We start from the raw sequence: 24,176 nt of genomic DNA, 5'->3' as shown, positions 1-24,176 counted from the left end.
TCCCCTCTTTCACCAAGGTATGAAATTTTCTTTCACCTGATAATGAGATTTTTTGTTTTCATTTCAAAATTAAGATACAGATGAGTAACATGATTAGAATAGAATTAAAAAAAATCAGTGTGTCATCATTTTTACCAGGAGTGCTGGTCAAGTTGTGGACACGGACCTTGACAAACAAAGGTCTTCCTTTTCATTTCTGTGGGGTTTTCCAACATTGAAAAGGAAGACAGAGAAGAACAGCAAAGGGGAAGCAATCTGCAGTGGGGATCTTCTGCACTGTCTAGGTGTTGCTGATCAACTGGTTTCAAGCTAGGCTGGGTTTTCCCAGGCTTTGTTTCTTGTGAGGTGAAATGGAGAGGACTGGACAAAGGAGCTGCTTTTAAAGGACAGAGAAAAAGCTGCTTTTTAGCTCAGCTCACAATGCCCATAAACGCCTTGATAAAATACCACGTCTTTTTGTGAGGCAGGGAGCTGTCCTCTGAGAAGGACAAGAGCAGTGAGCCCCTCCAGTGCTGCCAAGGGGTGTCACTGGGACACATTCCAGGCACTGTGGTTGGAGCAACAGGTTCCTGTGTGCTCCAGATGCCTACATGCAGTCTAGGGACTGTGCAGGGCTGATCGAACTGTTTGCTTCATTCTTCTTGTAGTTTCTAGCAATTTTGGGACATCTTACAAGTAGATTCCTGTTTAATTTTTAGAATTAAATGCCTCTGGGATAATGGAGAGCCTTGTAAAGTACAGAGAAGAGAGTTGAGGCTCTTCTACTGTTTTTCTATCTTCCATTCATATTTTTGAAAACTACCAAGATGTTTGAGAGCATCTGTGCCTGAGTGACTTTACATCTAGTAGGAATTGAGGTATGAGGTCATCTTCAGAATATTTGCAAATCATAAATCAGGCTATATTAACCTAAGATCTGTGAATACCATGATACACCAAAATTGCTTATGGCAATTCATAGTAAATCTGTTGTTACCAGGACATCTGCTAATAAACAGCTGTGAAATTTCATTGCTTATCATAAGTTATTCAGAAATAAGGTTTTGATTTCTGGAGTCTCACATGCTGAAAAAGTGAGCACTGGTATATTTAGCAGAGTGAGCTCCACTTGTACTTTTTGTTCAGTTAGTTCTTTGCAGCAGCAGGCAACGTGTGGTACTCCAAACCATAGTTTCTCTAACACCTATCTCAGTAGGGCTGATAAATGGCAGGTTTTCACAACTCAAGTTTTAGTATTATGAATGTTCTTTGTCTTGTCTAATTCAGGTTGAATATGAAGGCTTAAAGCATGAAATTAAACGATTTGAGGAGGAGACAGTGTTGCTTAATAGCCAGCTAGAAGATGCCATCCGGCTGAAGGAGATTGCTGAGCATCAGCTGGAGGAAGCTCTGGAAACGTTAAAAAATGAAAGAGAGCAAAAGAACAATCTGAGAAAGGAACTGTCCCAGTATATCAACCTCAATGATAGTATGTATAATAACCATATTAATATATCAGTAGATGGGTTGAAGTTTTCAGAGGACGGGGGTGAGCCCAACAATGATGACAAAATGAACGGACACATCCACGGGCCTCTTGTGAAGCTCAATGGCGACTACAGAACTCCCACGAGTAGGAAAGGAGAATCTCTGCACCCCGTCTCTGACCTCTTCAGTGAGCTCAACATATCAGAGATACAGAAACTGAAGCAGCAGCTCATGCAGGTAAGGGCTGAATTTAATATCCTGGAGTGTTTAGACGCATCCTATGAACCCTCGTGCCAGTTTTGCAGTGATCATTCCTGGTGATGTTCTTGACCACATATGTCCATTCTCCAGCCTTCTTCTCTGTTTTTTCATATCTGAGTTTTGCCAGAAATATCCCCAGCAAACAGAGTACATGCCTGCACAAAAGTCAGTGTGACCTGAGCAGACATTTAGTGCAAAGAGGAGGAAAGGGACGTAGGTGCTGGGGTTACAGGGGGTTAGATCCCTTTATCCTGCTTTCATAAATGGTAAACGTCCCTGAAATTGCAAATGAAATAAGGTATTCTTCAATATGACTAAAGCTATCTGGAAGGAAACCCAGAACATTACATGTACAGACCCGACGACGCTCCCTCGCAAGTCAAGAGAGAGCTTTTGCCATGAATTTCAGCTCGAGCAAGGTTTGGCACTCGGTCAGGAGAGAGCAAAGGGAGGGGAGCGCTCCTCTCGAAGCCGTGCCCCGGCAGCGCGTGGGGTGCGGGCTGGCACAGAGCGCCCTCGTCCCGCTGGCGGTCCCGCGGACGCGCGGCTGCAGGACGTGCTTGGGGATGGGACGGCCAGCGCTTGTTCCCTGTGCATCCCTGCCCAGCCACAATGGGAACCTGGGGTGCGAGCCAGGAGCAAGCTCGAGCTGCCGGCCCCGGTGTTGGCTTCGTGTCAGATGGGGTGCGGTGCCACGCAGAGAAAGGGTCCTGCTGCCCAAGCTGTCCAGCATCTCCTCTGCCACAGCAGCTTGAAAGGTTTTGGCACCGTCGAGAAAACACCCAGCCTTTTCTAGCTTCGGGCTTCTGAAAAGCATCTCTCCTAAAGAGAGAGGAACGTGAGCCCTTTACTGCTTTAAAACGTAAAAGGGAGTTGGGAAGTGAAGTAGAGCAAAGCCAGTTTTCAGCACTTGCTAGAGAGCAGCAGATCCCTAAGTGGTCTGTTCCATTTGCTGAAGAGTTAATTGTTTTATTTATCTCGTTGCCAAATTCAGTGTGGGAAGTTTTGATCCGAGATGTGACATGGTGAATGTGAATGACATCTGGTGCTTTGCACCAATAACTTTGACACAAAGAATTGATCATTTAAGTGTGAAAGCTTGAAATTTAGGATTTTACTTACGTGACAAATTCTGTTAAATTTTCCAACTTTAAAGTATACACGGAGTGTATATTGTGTATATATATATGCATATGTACAAATATGCACCTGGAAGAAGATATATATATATATATATATATAATATGTGAACATATACAGTATATGCAGCTTCTAATTTGATTCAGAAATACAATGTTAAAATTTTAAAAACACAGTTTCAAAATAAATGCTTTGAAATATTCCCATTTCAAAACACACTGTGTTTTAAACCATAATTTACAATGAAATATTTGCAACATAAATTTTGAGTGAAAGTTGCTTAGAAATGAAAAAAAAAGTTGCTTTGATTATGCTTTTTCTTGATTTTATTAAATACTGAGCATGTTGATACAGCAACCTTCTTGAAAGATATGTAATTATCTCCTCTGAGTTAAAAATTTATATCTTATAAACAAAGAGGCAGCCTTCTTACAGTCACTAGGAACAAATTTAGGATCCTATAAAAGAAATTATAACTATTTTTGGTCATAGCATTTTTTGGTGCTGGGCCCCAGCGCGTCTGTGCCAATGGTGGTCAGCGTTGTTTGGCATTTACATCTTGTTACAAGCTTCATGGTTTAAAAAGACAGACTAGACCTCAGTGTAAGACTGATTTCTTTAGATACTGTGACGACTCACTGCAAAATGCTGATGTTTTACAAAGTGGTCTCCTTCTCTGTTGAGTCACATCAGTTCACGTCGCACAAATTAAATTTGGATCGCACAAACTAAATTTGAATCTTACAAATTAAATGTGGAAAATTCCGCCAAAAGTTTTCCCTTTTGATGGTAGATGGGTGACTTAAGTTTTAAAAGCTAGCAAAAGGCAAATGATCAATAAAATCAGATTTCAACCCCCCCACAGTGTCGTTGCCATATGGTGTTCATTCAGCTGTATCTCAGTATTTGGAATGAGCTCCTCCTATTTTCTGTGAAGAGGCTGCACTAGAACAGAGTTTCTGAGGGAACTGACCATTTATTGGGAGCTATTTTTATGACTATAGAACATCAGGTTCTTCTTTAGGATAAAGGCAAACTTCAGATTTGCCATTTTTAAGTGTGTCTGGCACCCTGTTTTTGCTCCGCAATCTCATAAAGAACACTTCACTGAAACAGTGTGACAAATAGAATTCCTTCTACAGCTTTTGGAGGCTGCTGCTTCCTAGGCTGTGCTGGTCCCTAGGAGAGATTTAATTGCAGCTATTAGCTTTCCATATACATATGTATATATATGTATGTATCTGCTGTGCAGCAAATGTCTTGCTGAAAATTTTCATATTCTGAGATTTTCTTAGAAAAACTCAGGGCTTTGCACTCTTCCTTCCTGTTTCTTGTCCAGTGGGAAGAATTCTCTGTATCATCTTTGAAGTCTAGGACTCCTTTTCTTCTTATGGTTATGCTTTCTCTTTTCTAAGGCCAGTATCTTATTTGGAAAACTTAGATTAAGTTCTCTTTAAAAAGGCAGAAGAATAAAAAGTTCCTGCAACTCAGTTTCTGTCAGTCTTCTTCAGCTGCTCTTGTGACAAATATGCAAATGCTGAGATTCAGGGTTCTTGAGATGAGTTCTGTTAATTTATTCCAGTCTCTCCCAGGAATTGTTCACTGAAATTCTAAAGATGTTTAAAAAATAAAAATGTGAGGACATAAATGGCTATGGTTAAAGTGCTTTCCATAATTGCAAAGTATAGATGAAAATTAGGAAGGAAATCTCCACAAGCTGAAATCTGAAGGGAAGCCTGCATCACAAAATAGGTACAGCTTCTTTTGAATTGCTTTTATTTTCATAAAAAAAAAAATTTTTCATTTTTAAAAATCCTTACTCAGCTACCAATTCCATTGTAAAAAAAATGCACCAACTGGACTGAAAAATACCTGGAATTGCCATAAATTTGCTGTGGAAATAAGTGTATAGTATTGTCTAGAACAGGAAATACTATTACTGTGTTTGGGAACAGCAGAGTCATTAATATGCAAAAGGTGTGCTCAGGACTGAGCTGGAGCTTTGGGGTTTTTCCCTTGGCAGTAGGAGCATGTACTTATGGTTTTAAACAGAAGGGGATTAGCTTAATCCATTATTGCTGGTCCAGAATGAATAAAATTGAGTCGGTCTGTGTATTTCCTTTTGCCTGCAAGTTAATATATGGGTTTTAAAAGTTTAAAATATTTTCTCTGGAAAAAAATCTTTTGTGTTTGAAATGAGCGTTTCCAGAACACATTTATGTTCAGAAGAGAAATTATCATTAAGATCCAGATTAGCTCTGCTACAGTTTTTCTTCATGATAAGGTATAATGGCTCAGATCAGTAGTCCTGCAGGATCAATTTTCTCTGATTAATTTAAGCAGGCACTGAAGCACTGTGCTGTTTTCACACACCGGTGTTTTATCAAATGAAAAGTTTTATTATAAATAAATATTCTCAAAAATAAATATTTATTTTTACATGGGTGCAATCTATAGTGAATTGGCTTCTATGACTGTGAGCGTGCCCTCAGTGGACCCATACACTTTAATGAGCCAACTGCCTTTGGTGAGTGATACGTGGTTCTTTATTATCAGTACAATTTCTCACTATAAGGTGAGATGGTCCCTTAATTAGCCAGAACCCAGATCTTTCAAGCATATGCATAGTTCACCTTACCAGCCTGAAGGAATAAATACCTTCGTCTGATTCGGGCACTGTCACTAACACTGAAGCCTGCTATACCACATGGTAGCAACTGGAGTTCAGCTGAAGGCTTCTAGGGAGGGCAGACCTGGGGTAGACAGCTTGATGAAAGAAAAGAGCAAAGCTGGTGAAGAGACTCCTGCTGGGTTGATCTCTGCAGGTCCCCAGGACAGGCCTGACCAGGAGATCTGAAGGAAGTGGTCACTTTTAAGAGGATGCACTTGGCAAAAGGGAAGTGTGCCCTATTTTGGATTTTCTCAGCAAGAGTGGGCTGACGTGGGGGATGAGCAACAATTAGGGTGGCAGACATACTGGGATAGCAATGGGGGGACGAAAAATGGAGAAGGATACCAAAATACTTGTGGTTTTTGGCTGTCCTCTTCTGCAGTGATGATGTAATGCTGAAAGTGGAACACTTCATATCTAAAGAGATAGACTCTTCCTGGATCATAAAATAATAAACAGGGTTGGCCCTGTTTCTTTTAATTCTTAAGGCATTAGTCTCCTGTATACAAGAAAAGTAGGCTGATTTTTTTAGATGTTTTTATCATGGCTTCTATTTTTATTAGTACATTTTTCTGCCTGCAATTGATTGCAGATCCTAGTGGAGCCTGTCTGTGAAACCATGGTGTGCTCCAATGTCTTAGTATTTCCGTAGCAGTAGCTGTGGCTCAAAAGCCTGGTTAAGAGGAAACAAGAGTTCGAAGCATTGCTCAGAACATTTTGTGAGATGGTATAAATACCTTTCCCATTTCTCAAAGGCCTTTCCTTTACTAAGATTTGTGGTGGCTAAACTGATTCTCTTCTGCATACTACAGGTAGTGAAGGAAAGTTCGTGTTTGTTTTGGTTTGGTTTGTTTTTTTTTTTTAAGGTTTCTTCATCACTGAAAGCTTTAACTTTTCAGAATTAGTAATTCCACCACTCATTAAGGGAAGTGTCATTTTCACTGGATGTGCTGAGATTCTGCAACAGGGGGAGAGAAGAGCAGTAAACCTGGTAGGCTCGGGGTCCTATTGTAAAAGCCATGAAAGGAAGAGGGATCTTATCTCTGTAAGTATTCCTCTGCTTCCCAATTCACACCTCAGAACAGGACTAAAGCACAGGAAAAGGTTGGAGCATTAAACTGAAAATGTGGAAGTCTCTCCCCCGTGCTCCCCTCAGGCCTCCCCACCTGGCCAGGGAGGGATGGGGCTGAGCCAGGGAATGGAATGGAATGGAATGGAATGGAATGGAATGGAATGGAATGGAATGGAATGGAATGGAATGGAATGGAGCCAAGCAACACCCCACGTTAAGCGCCAGTTAATGTGGTCTTGTGGTTTAGGGCAAATTTCGAAGGAAACTTCCAAATGGGGTTCCTCTAGGAAACAGATTCAAGTGGTCCCTCCCCCAGCTGGTTTGGGAAAATTTTTCCTCAAAGAGAAGTAGGAAAAAAAAAAAGCCCTAAACTCTTTATTTAACAGGTAGAGCGCTCCCCAGCACAAAAATGAGCAATACTAAACAGCAAAACCTCTCTCTGCTCCAAAGAGATGACAAATCCAGCAGAGTCCCTTCTGTGGGTGGCAGCCCAGGTCACTCAGGCTGTTCTCAGTCCCTCCAGAGCTGGGAAGTGTCACAGCCCAGGCCAGGCCTGGTGGGACACAGCTGGGAGCTCCTGGTGCTCCTCTGGGTTTTCAGTCCAGAGCAGGTCCAAACAGTTCCAAGAAAAAGGGAACAAAACAAAGTCCAGGGAACTTCTCTGCCTCAGCCAGCCAGAAAAACTAACCAAGAGCACAGGAGAGCTCTCTCCTGCTGCCCACTGCAGACAGCACAGTCTGTGTGAAGGATGCAGGGCAGCAAATGCAGTCTGTGATAACAAACTCTGCATCTCTTCTCTCCCCCTTCACTGCTGGAACCAGCCTTAGAGCTGCAGAACTCAATATCCAACACCAACAGAGCAGACCATTGGGGACACGAGCACCATAAAGTCACCCCAGGACAATGATGTCTTCTCTTGTTCAACATCCACATTTCTCTGTGGATATTTGTAAAGAGACTTGCTAGGTCACAACCAGTGGGTCGTTAGTTACACCACAAGTCCTGCTTTTCCTGGCTTGAATTTAAACAGATGGATTTTGCTTACAGAGAAGTGCTGGGGATGGGCAGTCCTGGGAGCTGCAAGCGTTCAGTGTCCTGCTCAGTGTTGTTTCCATGAGTAGGTTGTTCAATCAGTGGAAATGTACACAGCTACTTTTTTACTCTGTTTGCCTTAATGAAAGTGTACAGCAGTTCAAAGATATAAATAAATATGATGAAAGATTGGTAGTACTGTTAAAGGGAAATGTAAATTCAAACTCTGTTGAGAAGTTACTTACAGCTGACAGCGATGCAGTTTCTGTGTTCAGGGACTATATCTCCTAACAAATCCTGTATTATCACTCTAGCTGATGAGACGGGTCTTGGACTCTTGGTTACTCTTCAGTGAGCAACACATAAAATTGTGACCTAGCGATACTGGAAATTGTAACAGAGGCTGGGACTTTCTAAGCCTCTGAGAGTTACACAGTACTCTATAAATTAATTTTATGGTTTAGGTGTATATGGGTAAAATCTCTCGGAAGCTTTCAAGCTACAGGCAGTGGTGGAGTGGAAAAGATGACTGTGGCTGAAGAGTTTGGTGCTCAGCATGGGTAGGATGAGGTCCTGGGTTTCTCACTCTGGCTCTGTTGCAGGTGGAGCGAGAGAAGGCCATTCTCCTGGCCAACCTGCAGGAGTCTCAGACACAGCTGGAGCACACCAAGGGAGCCCTGACAGAGCAGCACGAACGCGTGCACAGGCTCACGGAGCACGTCAATGCCATGAGGGGCCTGCAGAGCAACAAGGAGCTGAAAGTTGAGCTTGACTGTGAGAAGGGCCGAGATTCCGGCGAGGAAGCACACGACTATGAAGTGGACATCAATGGCTTGGAGATCCTGGAATGTAAATACAAGGTAGCTGTTACTGAGGTGATAGACCTTAAAGCAGAAATCAAAGCCTTAAAGGAGAAATATAATAAGTATGTGGAAAACTACACCGAAGAGAAGGCCAAGTATGAGAGCAGAATCCAGACGTATGATGAGCAGGTGACAAGCCTGGAGAAATCGACCAAGGAAAGCCATGAAAAAATGGTCCACATGGAAAAGGAGTTACAAAGGATGACAAGCATAGCAAACGAAAACCACAACACCCTTAACACTGCCCAGGATGAGCTGGTGACTTTCAGTGAGGAGCTGGCTCAGCTGTACCACCACGTCTGCCTGTGCAACAACGAGACGCCGAACCGGGTCATGTTGGACTATTACAGGCAGAGCAGAGTCACTCGCAGCGGGAGCCTGAAGGGGCCGGACGACCCTCGAGGTCTCCTTTCCCCACGACTTGCCAGGCGGGGGGTGGCATCGCCCGTAGAAGCCAGGACCCCGACCGAGCAGGCGACGAAAGAGACCGCAGAGCCCGGCAAGGAACAGAGCCCGACAAAAACACCTTCCATTTCTCCTGTCATCACAGCCCCTCCTTCCTCCCCCGTCTCTGACACCAGTGACATCCGCAAAGAGCCTATGAACATCTACAACCTCAATGCCATAATAAGGGACCAAATCAAGCACTTGCAGAAGGCTGTGGACCGGTCGCTGCAGCTGTCGCGCCAGCGGGCCGCGGCCCGCGAGCTGGCGCCCATGATCGACAAAGACAAGGAGGCCTTAATGGAGGAGATCCTGAAGCTGAAGTCGCTCCTGAGTACGAAGCGAGAGCAGATCGCGACCTTGAGAGCCGTGCTGAAAGCCAACAAGCAGGTAAGGTGATCTCCAAGCGCTCGGGAAGGTCTGTGGTTTACACAGGTCGCTTACAGGATTTCCCAGGGGTGTTTTGGAGGAGAGGCTTCGCTCGCGGGTTATTTGGCCTCTCAGTTGATCACAGCAAGGACGCCCCTTGGTTCCCTCCCCTCGCAGCCTCCTCTTTAAGCCCTTCTGTTCTGCTTTTCTCAGCACCCACCTTTCACTCAGCAAAGCTGTAGGCACGGACCAGCTAATGCTCGGGCACGTTGCTGGTATTATCACAAACTGTTTTATATTACTGGGGTTGGGAAATAAAATAGAACTTACCTGGAGAGGCTCTCAGTGGTGTGCCCTTCTATTTAGGAGAATAAAAACCTTCAAGATAATATTCTGATTTTTTTTTGTTTAAATCTTGAGAGAAATTCATCCCACCACTTTATTTTTGATGTTTTACCAATGAAAAGAAGCCAAAAATTATAGTACTTGATATCAAATGCCAAAAGAAATCCATCTTAATGCTATGTTTTTCAAGAGTACTGTTAATTTTCTTTGCATATCATATCTACCAGGCCCTTGCCATCCATTAGATTGCAGGTCTGAAAACACTGTAGAAAAAAAATCTAAATTTGAATATGCAAATAGTTTTATTTCCTTTGATGCATCTCCTTTTGCCCAGAATTAAATCTAAATGCAAAAGGCTGCAGTGGCAGTGATTTCATTCTGGAATGCCCAGCACTTTCCTTATTTGAAAACAGCGCAGTGATCACCACATGGGGGCTTGAATCCTGGTTAACAGCTTGGCACACTATTAGCTGTTGACAGTGATGGGATTTCAGTGTTAAAATTCCCAATTTTCAACTATTCTGAAGTTACAATTTCAAGTTTATTTGACTGTTGTGTCTGTAACTGCATAGGGTACTGGGGATTTTTAAATTGCAGCAGTATTTCAATATATTGAGTCTTTTACAGCATTCCCCCCCGCCCGCCCCCGATACAACACATGTTAAATATTAACTCAGTTAATTAAATACCATCTCTAGCTAAGCAATAATAGTTCTGAGCAATTATATGTGGATTTTCCATGTAATTAAAATGTAATTTAGATGGAATTGATGTATCTGGGTATACATTCTGTGATTCCAAATTAATGTTTTTTCCCATTAACACAGAGCTATCACTTATTTTTTGCTACTACCAGAAGATATATCTAAGTCTCACTCTTTTATTGCTGTCAGAAATAATGCATTATCCTAAGGCATGCTCACTGAAATGGTAAAGATAGATTTGCTGACTAAGGTGCTGCTATTAACTAATCTTTTATTTATTGGATAGCAGCATAGATATTGGTAACTGTACAGCTGGGTACAGAAACTTGAAATAGTTGTTCATGTAAATCTGATACCAGCTTCCTCAAACTTTCAAGCTAAAAAACATAATAACAATGTCAAGGGATGGAGAAATTTAATGTTGGAGAGGGGAAGAGTGATTTATTATGTGCTAGCCTCACCAGCCTCAATTGGTGGATATATCCCAGAACCCAAATTCGTGTTTTGACTCATGCTCAAAAAGAAAAAAAAAAAGAGTTAAGATTTATTCTTCTGAGGTATTCCCCTTCAAAAGATTAAGTTTCTAGGCAGCAAAAGGCTGGGGATGTTTTTCCCTTGTGGGACCCTTCCCTGGGTCTGGTATTTTGGGCTGTACTTTAGTGAGAAAACACCCTTAACTAGGGAAGCACAGCTGGTATATAGTGTTGGTCAGTAGTATTTGCAAATAAGCATTTTAGAATTCACAAAGCTCTAGTAGGAAAAAGAGAGCAAGATTTGGTGTAAGAAGATGCAAACCTAAGTCCATGAAAATGGATTATTAAATCAATTGCCCAGGAAAGCAAGGCACATAGATCTTGCTGGCTTGCTAGCTTACCTTGTCTTGATTTATGTATCTGTTTGTTCATAGCCCAAATTACTGTGTCTGCAGTGGACTGGTGGAATTAAACATTAACAGGTAGCATAGATGTGAAAATAAAATCAAATTAATGATGCAGTAACTTTTATGACCGGTTAAATAATGGGTTTGATTTCGATTTCTAATAGCAATCAGAAAGCAAAGCTGTCTATGAGGGGAATGTAATATCCTGAAGTTCTGATGGAAAGCTGTTCAGTTGTTTTCATGGGTAAATAGTTCAATGAGACAGAATTGAGTCAGCAAGACCTTCGTGTCCTCATTAGCAGGAACTATGATGTCTCCAGCTCCTATAACTGCAATACCCATAAAAGTCCTTCAGAAAAAATATCTTGATAACCCCAGACATGCAGAATTTTATCTGTAAACAAATGCCCTGATATTATATGGACCGAACACAGTCAAATTTCTGCTGTGAATGAGAGGCTTGATGAAAAGACCTGCCACCGTGTAGAACTTCTCTAAAAATACAGGCTAGTTTCCTGCTTTCGTATGTGAAATAAAAATCCTACCAGTGTAGGATTTAATATTTATTAACAATTATTTTAGCTGGTTTGCTTCTCATACTGCTGATATAAAGTAAATGGGATGCAAAGCTGTCTTTGCAAATGAGATTTATTCACAGATTTCAGGATGAAGATGGCAACCTTTAGGCTGAGTTTGGGCAAACATCTCTTCTGTAAGGATACAGAGGAGGATGGAAAGGACCTTGTTACTTCGGGCAATGCTTGAGGTCCTGGGCTGGGGTGTGTGCTCATCTCAGCCTGTTCACCTCCAGGGCTGGGCTTTGGGGATGGGGAGGGAGCTGAGCTCTGTGTGCTCCCCAGCTCTCTTTTTCTCGCTGGTACTTCACACCCCACTGGAGTCCATCCTTGCAGCTCTCTGCTCCCTCCTGGCGTTGCTGTCAGTTCCAGGTGACTTCCTCTGTGCAGTAAATGCTCCACGAGCCATCAATCCCGTGTCTGCAGGTGGCTGGCTGGGAGCCTGGGTAGTTCCTTTGCCCAGTTCCTCGGCATGACTGGTCTGACAAGAGTGTCATGAGCACCTCTGCTGTCTTATTGGATTGTTTACTTCCCTGAAGAATATTCATGCTTTTTTTTTTTTTGTTTCCCCCGTGTTTTCATCTTTTTTCTTGTGCTCCCTATCTGCTTGTGTGTTGAGAGATTGCATTTTTACGTGGAAAAAAATTCTCAGATTTTTCTGATACAATTTTTTTCTTTAACTACAGCTATAAAACAAATGCTTCAGAAAGAGCTGTTAAAAGCAGATCCTGTGTGTCTGCTTCCTCATGACACCCACTACTTGGAGATGAAGGCTTTTATTTGCCCCATCCTTCCTTTCAGAAAACACTTTGTATACACTGTCCTAGTTTACCTAAATCTAGGTTATCCTACAGAAGCGGTTTCATGCATAACCAGGCATGTATGGCTCAATGGGTACAACTTTGGAGATTGGCAGAGGTGGGGAACAAATAGAAATAATTTCAACAAGAGCTGGCACTGGAGGTGGAGGAGTAACATGAAGCTGTGTCTTCAGTTCATTTTGTTCCTGTTAGTTTGGCACAGTGTGACAGTACAGCTGAGGTGACCAGACACTCTCAAGTGTCTCTGATAGATGGAGGCTGAGTTCCTCTTCTATCCTCTGTCCCACTCTCCATTACACATTCAGGCTTTAGGTTGTTCTCAGGATTCAGGCAAGTTTCCTGTCTCTTCAGGCCCCCCAAATTTCCAAGAGGAGCTTTCCCAGCTTGTGCTCCCCTTCTTTCTTTTGTTACTAAATGCACTTTTTTTGCTAGGTTTATTTGCTTCTCTAACAGAGAGCACTTGTGCCCATTTGTTCTTCACTTAGGAGATTTTCAGGAGGGACATCCTCAGCAGCTTGGCTGCTGCATGGAGAGACATGAAGTCTTTCCCACAGGATATGAAACTTATGCTTTGTTTTATCTGTTGTATTATAGGAAGCTTTAACAGGAAGAAAAAAGTTTGAAGATGTGACACAGTCCTTCCTCCGTTACTTTTATTCACCAAGTAAATTATAATTTCATCCTGTAGTGTTGCATGTCCATTAACTTACCCTGATATCCAAACTAAAACATGGGCATCACAATCTGTCTGATCATTGTGCATAGTTCCAGTGACTCTAAGTTATGAGTGCACATTTTTGGTCATGGCTGTAAACAGACAAAAAGCTGATGATTTCTGCTTTATCCTGCCAAGATAGGTGTCCACCATTCTACACTGCACCAAAACATATATCAGCAGGGTTGAAAAAAGAAGAATTGATTTAAATAGATCCCTAAGTGATAATTTTAACATGTATTGGCTGATTATTTCAAATCTGGACTGGAAAAATGCATCTGTTTAAAATGATAGGTGGTTACTTCTACTGCCCTTTAAAAATCTATTCCCTTAATGTAAATTGGTGTGAAAATAAGAAAATATTATTGGTGAGTATACAATTTAAAAAATAAATTATTTTAATGCTGTTACTTAACAAGACACGAATAAAGTTGTAATTTAGTAGGAGATTCTAATGTGTCCTGTTGTTAGGAGACATTATTGGTGGGAAATGTATTCAGTTTCAGAAAACTGAGTTTGAAATAGGTTTCCAACTGTTTGGCCATTGCCATCTTTTGTCCTCTTTTCTTGCTGGTTGCTTTAACCTAATGTTCTTTTAAACTCCTCTCCCCTGGTGGTAGCTCAAGAGCCCTAAGATCAACAGGGGAAGCTGATTGCCTGTGTGAATTGCTGCAAGTTATTATGCACTAAATGAAGTGCAAAAACAACCATAACACCCTCTGAATAAGTGTAAAAAGAAGCAAATTTTTCTTCTTTTAGTTCAAAGGCAATATTTTTAAATGTCTCAGGCAGCAGTGCGTATAAAGCCTCTATAAAACTGTGTATTTTGAATAACTTCAGAATGATACTAAATTCATAGGTAAAACAGAATGTTCAAGTCCTGCAAAGATAAGACAAATGTAACTATGAAAAGCAGTACAGTAGTGAATTAAAGAAATTTAATGGATGAAATTGAAAACAGAATGAAAGGAGCAGCAAAAAATTAGGACTGGGACAAATGCAAAGCCTTGCTTTCTTGTTAAATGAAAACTGTATTTTCTCTAATTTACACTTTTTTGTGTGTGTGTGATGGTTAAAACTGCTACAATAATGCTGGCTTGCACAGCAGTGAACACTGACAGTTCTCAGGCATAAAATTAGCTGTTAGGTTAGGTCCTGGCCCTCTCTGTGCCCAAGGAAAACCTCAGCCATCAGGAGGCTTGGGGCCAAACATGGTGATTCACGACCTGGCCGCAGAGGCTGAGCCTCATGTGCTCTGTGTCCTGTTAGCAAAGTGGCCAGGGGACACACTTGTTGTTTATTGCAGCTCAAACAATGTGGTAGCAGCTCCTGTAGTAACTTTACTCAGTTGCCTGAGCCCTCCCCATACAGCTGCACAGTTTTGCAGAGATACTTGTGCTGAGTTGCTGCCAGTTGCCACTGAAATGGGCTTTGTCCTTTCAGCTGCTTTCTCATTTTCCTGGTTTCGTGGAGTACAGCTTAAGAAGCTGAGGTGTGCAGTACAATGAAGATCAGGTTTAATTTTTTTTACTGTGTGAATGAGGGACACCAAAAACAAAATCAGGCATGGGATTTTAGCTGTTCTCAGATCTCTGTCTCACAAGCACATATCCTTGTTTGTGTTTTTAGACAGCTGAAGTGGCACTGGCCAATTTGAAGAACAAATACGAAAATGAAAAAGCAATGGTGACTGAGACCATGACCAAACTACGGAATGAACTAAAGGCTCTGAAGGAAGATGCAGCAACCTTCTCATCCTTGAGAGCAATGTTTGCAACCAGGTAAGGGAAATGTTGTCACTGTCTGCATCAGCACTGTAAACGTGTGTACTAAGTGAGAACACACTTAGCTGTCTATGTTGGGTGCTTAGGAGGATAGAGAAATTATTTTCTGCACAGTCAGGGGTTTGCTGGATGAAGGTGAACGAGTCCTAGAATATACACGGTGCAAAACTTGCAAGCTTTCAAGTGCTGCTGAGGCATGTCTTGGAAAATAAAGCTGAAGAATAGCAATGTCAATACAACCTTGAGTAAAGTGTTATAAATGACAATATATGCCTCCAGCATATTTGCATTTATAGGGGTTTTTAAAGTGAAAATCAAATAGTGGATTTACGTGGCTGATTTTCCCATTCAGAAGTACACAGTGATTCTGTCATGTAAAGCTATAGTATGGTTAATGATGATCTTCAGAACCCCACATTTTCATTACAGTGAGATTTATTACTTACCAGTAGTAAAATCTATTTAATCAACCAGCCTATTCTGTAATCCAGTGCTAATAATTGTAAGGCCAATCCAGTATAAATTCTTATTTTCTCCCACTGTGATCTTCAATTTATTATCTTCTCCTTCACAGGAGAAAAGCTTCACTTATCTTCTGTAACATAGTTCCTCCTGGCAGGACAATAATTAATCAACTTTCATCTTTCCTTCTCCCACATCTTCTTCAGAAGAGCTTTTGGTTTTACATGGAATCACAGAATCAACTAGGTTTGAAAATACTTCTGAGGCTGAGTCCAACCTATGACCCAACACTGCCTTGTGATCCAGACCATGGCACTGAGTCATGTCCAGGATTTCCTTAAGCTCCCCCAGGGATGCTGACTCCACCATCTCCCTGGGGAGTTCACTCCAGTGTCTAATAGCCCTTTTCTGTGAAGAAATTCTTCCTAATGACCACCTAGACCTCCCTGGCACAGCTTGAGATTGTGTCTTCTCATCTTAGCTGCTTTTAAAAAGGTTACCTAAAAATACATTTTTTAAAAGATCCACCATTTTCGTCAATAAATTATTATTTTGGAAATACTCAATAGAGACTTTCCCCCCCCCTTATTGTGAAACGCAGCACGCATTTCTTGTTTGTGTTTTAGTCCATAAATCATAAGACATCTTTGTGCCTTCTGCCAACATCTCTTCCATGCTCTCAGCAGTGCCATCTCACCACTTCCAGCCTTCTCAGGTGCTTTTTTGTTAGTGACAGTGGCAGCAGCAGCTGGGAGAAGTGGGAAGGAAGGAGAGAAGGGGCATTTATTGTCGTGACATTGGTGCTGTGTACAAATTCGTCATAGGTCCATCGTCAGAAGAGTGCACGTAGCGATGTAGTGGAAATGAAGAACCAGCTCAGCAGGTGGTGTGAACCAAGGTAGCCTGATTGATTTCATTGGCATCTAAAGATTTTCTTCCAGAAAGGAGACTTGTGTGTGTGTGTGTGTGTGTGTGTGTGTTGGAAATGCTTGTGTTGACCTTTCCTTGCCAGCTCCTTACTCTAGGCGACACAGGACCATTCCAACTCTGTAAGAGCTCGTGGAAGGAGGTTAACTCTGGAGCAGAGGAGTGGCATTGTGAGCATGAAGCAAACAAGGGCCTTGCATGGGCCATAAATCTTCAACATATGAGGTAAAAGTAGTTTGCAAAGCTTTAGAAGTTAATTAAAGGGTATGTTAGATTGTTGGTGCACTGAATGCTCCTTATCCCGTTTGGGCATTCTGAGTGCAGACTTCTGTGGGATTGAAGGCATAGCCTAGAGCTGATGGGAGGCAGCAGCAACCCCTCTGTGAGAATTAGGCTTCACTGACGCCACTCATCCTGATGTCTTTTCTAGCTGCCTTCTGTGTAGAATGCAAAGAAACTTCTGTTCTTCTTCTGTGAACTGTAGGGGAGTCTGTGTGACTTGCTGAGTTGCACATTTTTAGTTTAAAAATTTCTAGTGTTACTAGAGATAAGCTCCACCCAAAGAATTTACTGCTCTTGGTAAAGTCCATGTAGTATTGATTAAACACTTAATGCATGGCCTGTGGGACATATCCCTGCCTTTGACATCCTAAGTTTTGCCCCATATTCTAGGGGCACGGTTATAAAATATTACTCACTACAAGATCTTCTACATCATTATACTCCTATAGATTTTTCTGTTGTAAAATATTCATCTTTCTTCCCTAGCATGGAGTTTAATGGCCTTGATAATTAAATCAATCTTCCTAAATGGTCAAATCATTGACTCATTCCCAATAGTCCATTTTGAAGAGCATTTGTTTAAAAGACAGAGAGTTGATATACTCCACAAGTCTTTTGAAGAAGAGAAATCTCTTTGAAAAGACAAGGCTGTGAGATTTTTGTGCAGTAGCAAGCTTCAGCATAAAAAAAGCAATTGTTCAGTCTTTAGTTGAATAAATCAGTGGTTTCCATGGTTATAGTGCATCACAAGGTACTTAACTCCTGAATTTGTACCATAGGAAGATCATCCTTCTGATAGTAAAATTATATTATAGATCTGAAAATGGTTGCTTATTCTCTTTGATAGAACAATATCCTTTCTCTTTCCATAAACCATAATTTTGGTCTCCAAGTGGATGTTCATGTGGTGCTGAACTGTATGGCTGCTTCCTCAAATGGACTGGATAAAGGTCATAGCAGGTGTTCCAAAGAGAGTGCAGCACATCTGTTCCTGCTCTGAACAGCAAAGTTGACACTTTCCTCCAAAGCTCCCCTCCCCTGTGCAGAATGCAGGAGCCTTTCTTTTTCTTTGTTTTTCCTGACACTTGTTCATCCTTCACTCCTTAAGTTCTTTTTTCAGTTTTTTGTGTCAAAAGTCTTCCAGTCCTGTCCTGTCCTCTACTTTTGCCCTTCTTCCTTCTGGAGTAGCTTATTTGACCCAAAAATCTCTTGAGATTCTGATTTCTACAGCTTCCTCCTTCCCTTTTCATTAGCCTTGTGATCCCTTTCTGGGATTTATGTGCTTTGGACCTGTCTAGAATATTTCCTGGAACGCCTCTCTTGGAAAAACAAAGCAACATAAAATCTCTTCTGTGGGATTCAAGGGGTTGGCAAAGCAGAGCTGAAGTTTCTATTAGATGCCAGGGCTGTGTCCTACCTTTAACTTGCTTGTTTTGTCATGGGCAGCTTCTGGTACTCCCAGAGAAGCCTTTCCTGCCCCTCCTGTTGTTTCCCCTCGCTCTAATGCCGAGTTGCTGACCCAGGGTGAGAGCCGTGGGTTTGTTCCAGGGGAACAAAAAAAATAATTGTTTAAAACATTTGTTTTCCAGTCTAGAGTGGGTGTTGCCCCTGTGAGAGGAACTCCTGTGTTGAAGGAGAGAAGGAACCACTTTTAAACAGGACCATAAAGTGATTCAGGAAGCAAACTTTGCTGAGTCCTTACACTGTTTGCTTTCCCAGCCTAAATAGAGATGTGTAACAGGAGAGAGCAGGAAATATTGCTTGTGGTATTGCCATAGTCCTGGCACTGCATGCATGGATTTTATTCTTCATCCATCATAATATCTTCTTACAATATTTTTTTAAAAGAAAAATGTGTGCTGAAGAGACTGAGTCGGAAGATTGGACAGATCCTGGAGCTGAACAGAAGAGAATTATGATTATATGGTTAGAGCAGGGACCTGTCACTGTCAGTGTCACCAGGTTTTAGCTCAAGCTCTGCTATGATTTATGTTACCTAAATTACACATAAGCCTGATTTGGTATTTGGTTTATGTTGCTAGACACGAGGGATGGATGGAACCTGAAATCCCTTAAAATCCTATATAAGCTTCTTGGATCGGTTAATAAAAAAGAAGTGGGCTTATGTGTCTGTCTGCCTCCTTTCTGAGATGAGAGAAATGAAAAATAGGTGAAATCTTGACTTTTGCTCTGAGTACACCAGCAGACAGCAAGAAAACAGTGCTGTTTCTGTAATAGTCATTGGCAGCTTACAACCTGTCCTGGGGCAAGAGGGAAACTGGGGAAAAGTTCAGACTCAGGAGGACATAACCTAACTTTTGGTACCACTATTTGAACCCTCCTGAAAGACCCATTCAGAGCCATGGAGTCTCCTGGAGCCCTGCAATGGTCTCTGCCGTGCCAGAAGTCATCTTTCCTAGGAGCTCTTTAGCTTTTTCTTTTTGGAGATCCTTAACCTTTTTCTTTCTTCTGCTAAACTTGATGAGTGTTTATTCAGTGTGTGGGTGAAAGGCAATATAGATGTGTGCAATACTTCTTTTTTTTTTTTCTTTTTTTTTTTTAATTGGATACGCTTCTCCTTTTATCCCACGCTTGCACGTAGCTGAGAATATTTCAGGGAAGGGAAATGGTATGGCTGCAGGCAATAGTTACTCCCACTACACAGAATAACCTTCTCTACTGCAAAATTCCAGGAGATCAGAGGCTGTTAATTCAGCAGTTTCTAAAGTTAATTGGGGCCTTTACTTGGGTGATTTAGGTTTAACCTTTCTGAACACTTTCTCAGGAAAAAAAATAAGGTGAGCTTGCTCTAATTGGGACATTTCTAGGAAGGACATGTGGACATGTAATTAATCAGAGCAGTTGGAAAATTTATTCATGTGATTGGTTTTGTCTCAAGTACGAGACCAGCTAATAGCATGGGTATATAGTAATAGGATATCTAGATTTCTCAAGAGAACTTGATATACTTCATAGCAGGTTCATCTAGGACTGCTTTAGTAATATCCACCTTCATGGCACTTGTTTCTTCACTGTTTGGTTGGGCTGTTGTACAAATCAGATGCACAAATACCAAGAACACCTTCTAAGACCTGAGAAAAATCAGTATTTTTCCAAAACCAAAATTGATTTATTGGCATATTAAAGGAGAGCACTGAATTCCTCTAGTGGCAGTGTGCCAGAGGTGTTGCTGCAGGTGTTAACGTCTGAAAATTTTCAACAGGAAACATATTTGGAAACAAAAGAGGACAAAGAGGAAAGCAGGAGAGAATAAAGGACATGGATACAAGACCCATCTGGTTACAAGAATGAGGCTTTAGATCTCTGATAGCACAGACATTAAAGTAAATTAATTTGAAATAGGAATTACTAAAATATTCAGAATGCTGATTTTATGTCTCTGTCAAGGAAACGGACTTAAGCATCAACAGACATCTCACATCTTGGAGCAGAAATAGGTGTGCAGGTTGTCTTTAAGCCAACTGGCATTTCATAAGTATCTCTTTTCCTCAAGGCTTGGGTAGCAACAATCATGCTTATTGAGGTCCTGTAGAAGAAAGATAATACTGAAACTGAAGATGAAGCCGTATATGACTTAGTGACTTTGCTTGTAGTGAATTGTTCTAAAGGGTAGTGCAATATATATACAAGTATTTGTGTGCAAAGAATAACTAACTACACATTTTTGAGTACGCTTTGTTTCTGTTTCCCAAGGGGAAGATTAAAATTTCAGAGAATTAGCTTCATCTCTCAGTTTGCAATTGTTCAAAGGTTTATTGCATTATGCATTTTGATAAGGAAGGCTAAAATAGTTTTCTATGCTTGCTTTCTCTAAGTGATACTGATAAAGTTACATCCTCATCCATTACACAGTTGCAATTACACAGCAAAGCTACTTAGATTCACCCAGATCTTGTGGGAAGGAGATCTGGTGAAAGCTGCATAATTGAATATGAAAAAGCCTTGGGTGTTTCCACAAATGTCTGATGGTCAGGCGGTACTGCTGTTCATGAAGAATCTCACTGCTGGGATACATTTATTTTTATTGCTCTTGGTTCTTACTGATTAGATGGTTCTATTGCTATTAAACTTGAACCTATTTCACTTCAAAAAGTGTTTTAAGACAATTTTGAAATGCCTTGCTTTTCCTGTTAACTTTGGGAAGTATTGGTAAAAGCAGAAATAAATGGAATTTTGTCTTAAATCCAACAAAATTATAAGAAAGGTGGTTTTAGTTCTCAAAGATCTAAAGCAAATGAAAATATAATTTTTCCTGTGGGTAAAAAAGGCTGAGGATTAAAAAAGAGTAGGTGACCATAGCAATGAACATACCTCCAAGAGATTTAACAGTACATGTGAAATAACTTCCAGATGTGGGGTTTCCTGAATAGTATCCTTTTAGTCAATAGTAACTAGTGGTAATCATGTCAATAAATGGTTAACAGGGGCTAATAACCAAAGGTTTCTCATTTCATAAAATCTGATGTGTCAAGTGTTCAAACTACTCGCAGTCTTTTGTCATACTTTCTTGAAGTGGATATTACTGCCTGTGGAAAACAGTATTTTCTAATTGGTAGACATTATTATCCATGGTGACTTACTAGAAGAAGCAGAACACAAAATTATTATTTGTGGTCTAAACTGGTCTGTACCTCCACTCTAACTGCTTTTTATCTGCACCAGAAGCACGTTACATTGTCATAGACTATGCTACTACAGGCACAGGTTGTCTCGCTGAATGGGAAGTGTTGACATTCAGATCCAAGTCCAAATTTATTCCAAGTGGGAGCAGAAGAATTCAGGCTGCCTGCTGCCAAAATTAGGGTCAGCCAAAGCTGGGATCTGAGCCCGGCTCTAGCTGAAGCCTGGGAATGTGCTCGCTGCTAGAGTGGGCTCTTGGGCTGTCTCCCCAGATTTCTGCCCTGTTTTTGCACAGGTGTGATGAGTACGTCACACAGCTGGACGAGATGCAGAGGCAGCTGGCGGCTGCGGAGGATGAGAAGAAGACCCTGAACTCTCTGCTGCGCATGGCTATCCAGCAAAAACTTGCCCTGACCCAGCGCCTGGAGGATTTAGAGTTCGACCACGAGCAATCCCGACGCAGCAAAGGCAAGCTGGGAAAGAGCAAGATCGGCAGCCCTAAAGTAAGTGAGGAGGCATCAGCCACCGTGCCAAGCATAGACACTTTCCTCCTGCATAGTCAGGGCCCACAGCAGCCAAACTTACTGGTCAGCAGTGGCACTCAGAGGAAAAGGTATGCATGCAGTGATCTTTACAGTACAGTGCAGTAGCCAGACTTGCATTAAAGTAGTTCACTGAATTATAAACATAATGATTCCTTTTTTTTTTTTTTTACTTTTATTTTTTTCTTTCCGTACTTTGACTGGGGAGAAGGAGGCGGGGAGGATATGAGTATGAAATTCAAAGCCTGGCAACATGTGGTTCTGTTCCACCTACTCACTGTTATTTCCCCCTTTGAATGCAGTGTTTTGAACTATATTCTGTCAGTGTCTCGGTGCATCTTGTATGTCTTTAATATTAAGTGTGAATGTATTTTCTTTAACAAGTTTTAAGTTTTCCCTATGGTTTTCCATAATGAGCATCTGAAATAAAAGGATTGTGCTCTATGAGCATTTAGTGCTTAACATGAAAGAAACTGCATTTCTTTGTTAAGCTCTGGTGCTCAGTTGTTCTTTATCAGCGTGAAACGAATATGGATGTGTTCACTCAGGTCAATTTTTCTATATGGAAACAAGAAACCTTTTGAAGGGGATGGCTGCCATTCATAACCTAATGCAACTATTTTGCCGTTCAAGCAGTGAGCCCATGTTTTGTGCCTGCCCCTGCCAAAACTCTGTAGGTGTAAGCATCTCCATGGATTTGAAGATGAAGAGGACTCTGTTAGAGAAGTCCTAGATAATCATCCCCTTTTCTTGTACGCTCTAATCACAATGCAAAACCAAGAGAACGGTCAGGGAACCTTGTACAAGCTGACTTGAGGATACTGAGATATAACCCAACCTCATCTCCTCCTTCCCTAAGGTGAATGAGGATTTCCAATGCAGGCGAGGTGTCCTGCTCTGAGATGACATGGGGTGTCAACAACAGTTGATTTTTTAAAATGATATTGTCATTCATGAGGCTTTGAAAGGTAATTAAAATAAAACTCTTTTGTTTCCATATGTATTTTTCTTGGATCTCCTGCAAGACTATTCTCACCTTCCCTTTGTGATCAGAGCCATCCCAGGACTTCAGGGACCTACCTCCAGAAATTATTAAGAGCCCCCCCTCATCCCGCCTCCACAGAATCATATCTTCTGAGGGGCCCCCCTTCCATGAGTGAATTCATCCATGGGCACCGTCTCAGCAAGGAAAAAAGGTTAACCGTGGCCATACCAGGTAAACATTTTTTCCTTGGGTGCATGTGGTGCTGAGTGGTTAGCAGAGCAGGGGACCCTCCCAGCACTGCAGATGCAATTTAATTTGGGAACCTTCTTGAAAAGCAAAATGTCTCCTCCTGTGTCACGGGTGGCAAGAGATGACATTCTGCTGGCAGCCGCCCAAACTGGTTTCAGATGCAGTGTGGAAAGTGCTGCTGTGGTGTATGTGGGTGCAGTCCCACCGGCACCCACAGAGGCTGCACCCTCGTGCCTGGGTGTAGCTCAGCCTGGTGGTGGCATTGGTGGTCCCCCCAGGAGACACAAATCCCATGGGATAGAGGAGTCAGATGTGTGAGGACCAGTGAGGGAGTGGCTGGCAGTGTGCAGGAACCTCCCCATCGCCCATCTTCTCACCCTGGAACATTCAGTCAGGTTTTTCCGAAGGATGATGTTCAACTCACAGAAGGCTTAGTTTATACAAATTGAGTCGTGAAGTTTATCTGTGCAGGAAGGTTTTGCTCTTAATTTCCTGCCAAAATGTAGTGTCTGCTTCAAGTGAGGAACAGAAAGGAAATGCAAACTGGCATGACACTTCAAAGTTGTGATAGCTTTCTTCTCCTGAGAGAATACCTGATAATTTTGTATCTTCTGCACCTGAGTGGGAGCTTTAGCCTTTTAACTGGGCACAGGCTTGTCTGGTGGTAATTTTATCCATTCTTTATTTTGAAATATGTTATACACAAAAAGCATAGGTAGAAAATATGAAAGATAAAACCCATAAAAGTAGTTCCTGCTGGAGTAAATGTTTTTTCTGGGAAGCTGAGCAGTACCCTGTAGTAGGTGATATTTCTCACCTAGTGCCATCAGTGTCAGAGCTGCCTTTGAGTAGTGCCATGCAAGTAACACCCACTCAGAGGACAAGTGTAAAACTGCAGAGAGTCTAAACAAGACATTTTCCTGGGGTGTTTTGCAGTAAATAAAT

The 24,176-nt window shown here is 41.6% G+C and overlaps 1 protein-coding gene across 9 annotated transcripts in view; it reads left to right on the top strand.

Moving 5' to 3' along the window:
* BICD1 (BICD cargo adaptor 1) overlaps positions 1-24,176 on the top strand; it is a 159,645-nt gene that overhangs the window by 116,467 nt on the left and 19,002 nt on the right. For 2 of the 9 annotated variants that reach the window (XM_062491521.1, XM_062491522.1), the window contains exons 4-8: positions 1,267-1,704; positions 8,246-9,340; positions 14,989-15,140; positions 21,751-22,068; positions 23,023-23,213. In XM_062491521.1, coding sequence (XP_062347505.1) covers positions 1,267-1,704; positions 8,246-9,340; positions 14,989-15,140; positions 21,751-22,068; positions 23,023-23,213 — 2,194 coding nt within the window. Of the gene's footprint in view, positions 1-1,233; positions 1,705-8,245; positions 9,341-14,988; positions 15,141-21,750; positions 22,651-23,022; positions 23,214-23,475; positions 23,485-24,176 lie in introns of those variants that run through there. The other 7 variants (XM_062491524.1, XM_062491525.1, XM_062491528.1 and 4 more) reach the window with 7 other exon arrangements.

Source organism: Cinclus cinclus, chromosome 4, assembly GCF_963662255.1.
Source record: "Cinclus cinclus chromosome 4, bCinCin1.1, whole genome shotgun sequence".
NCBI lineage: Eukaryota > Metazoa > Chordata > Aves > Passeriformes > Cinclidae > Cinclus > Cinclus cinclus.
Note: the sequence above shows the minus strand (reverse complement) of the source record. Positions and strands in the feature narration are given on the sequence as shown.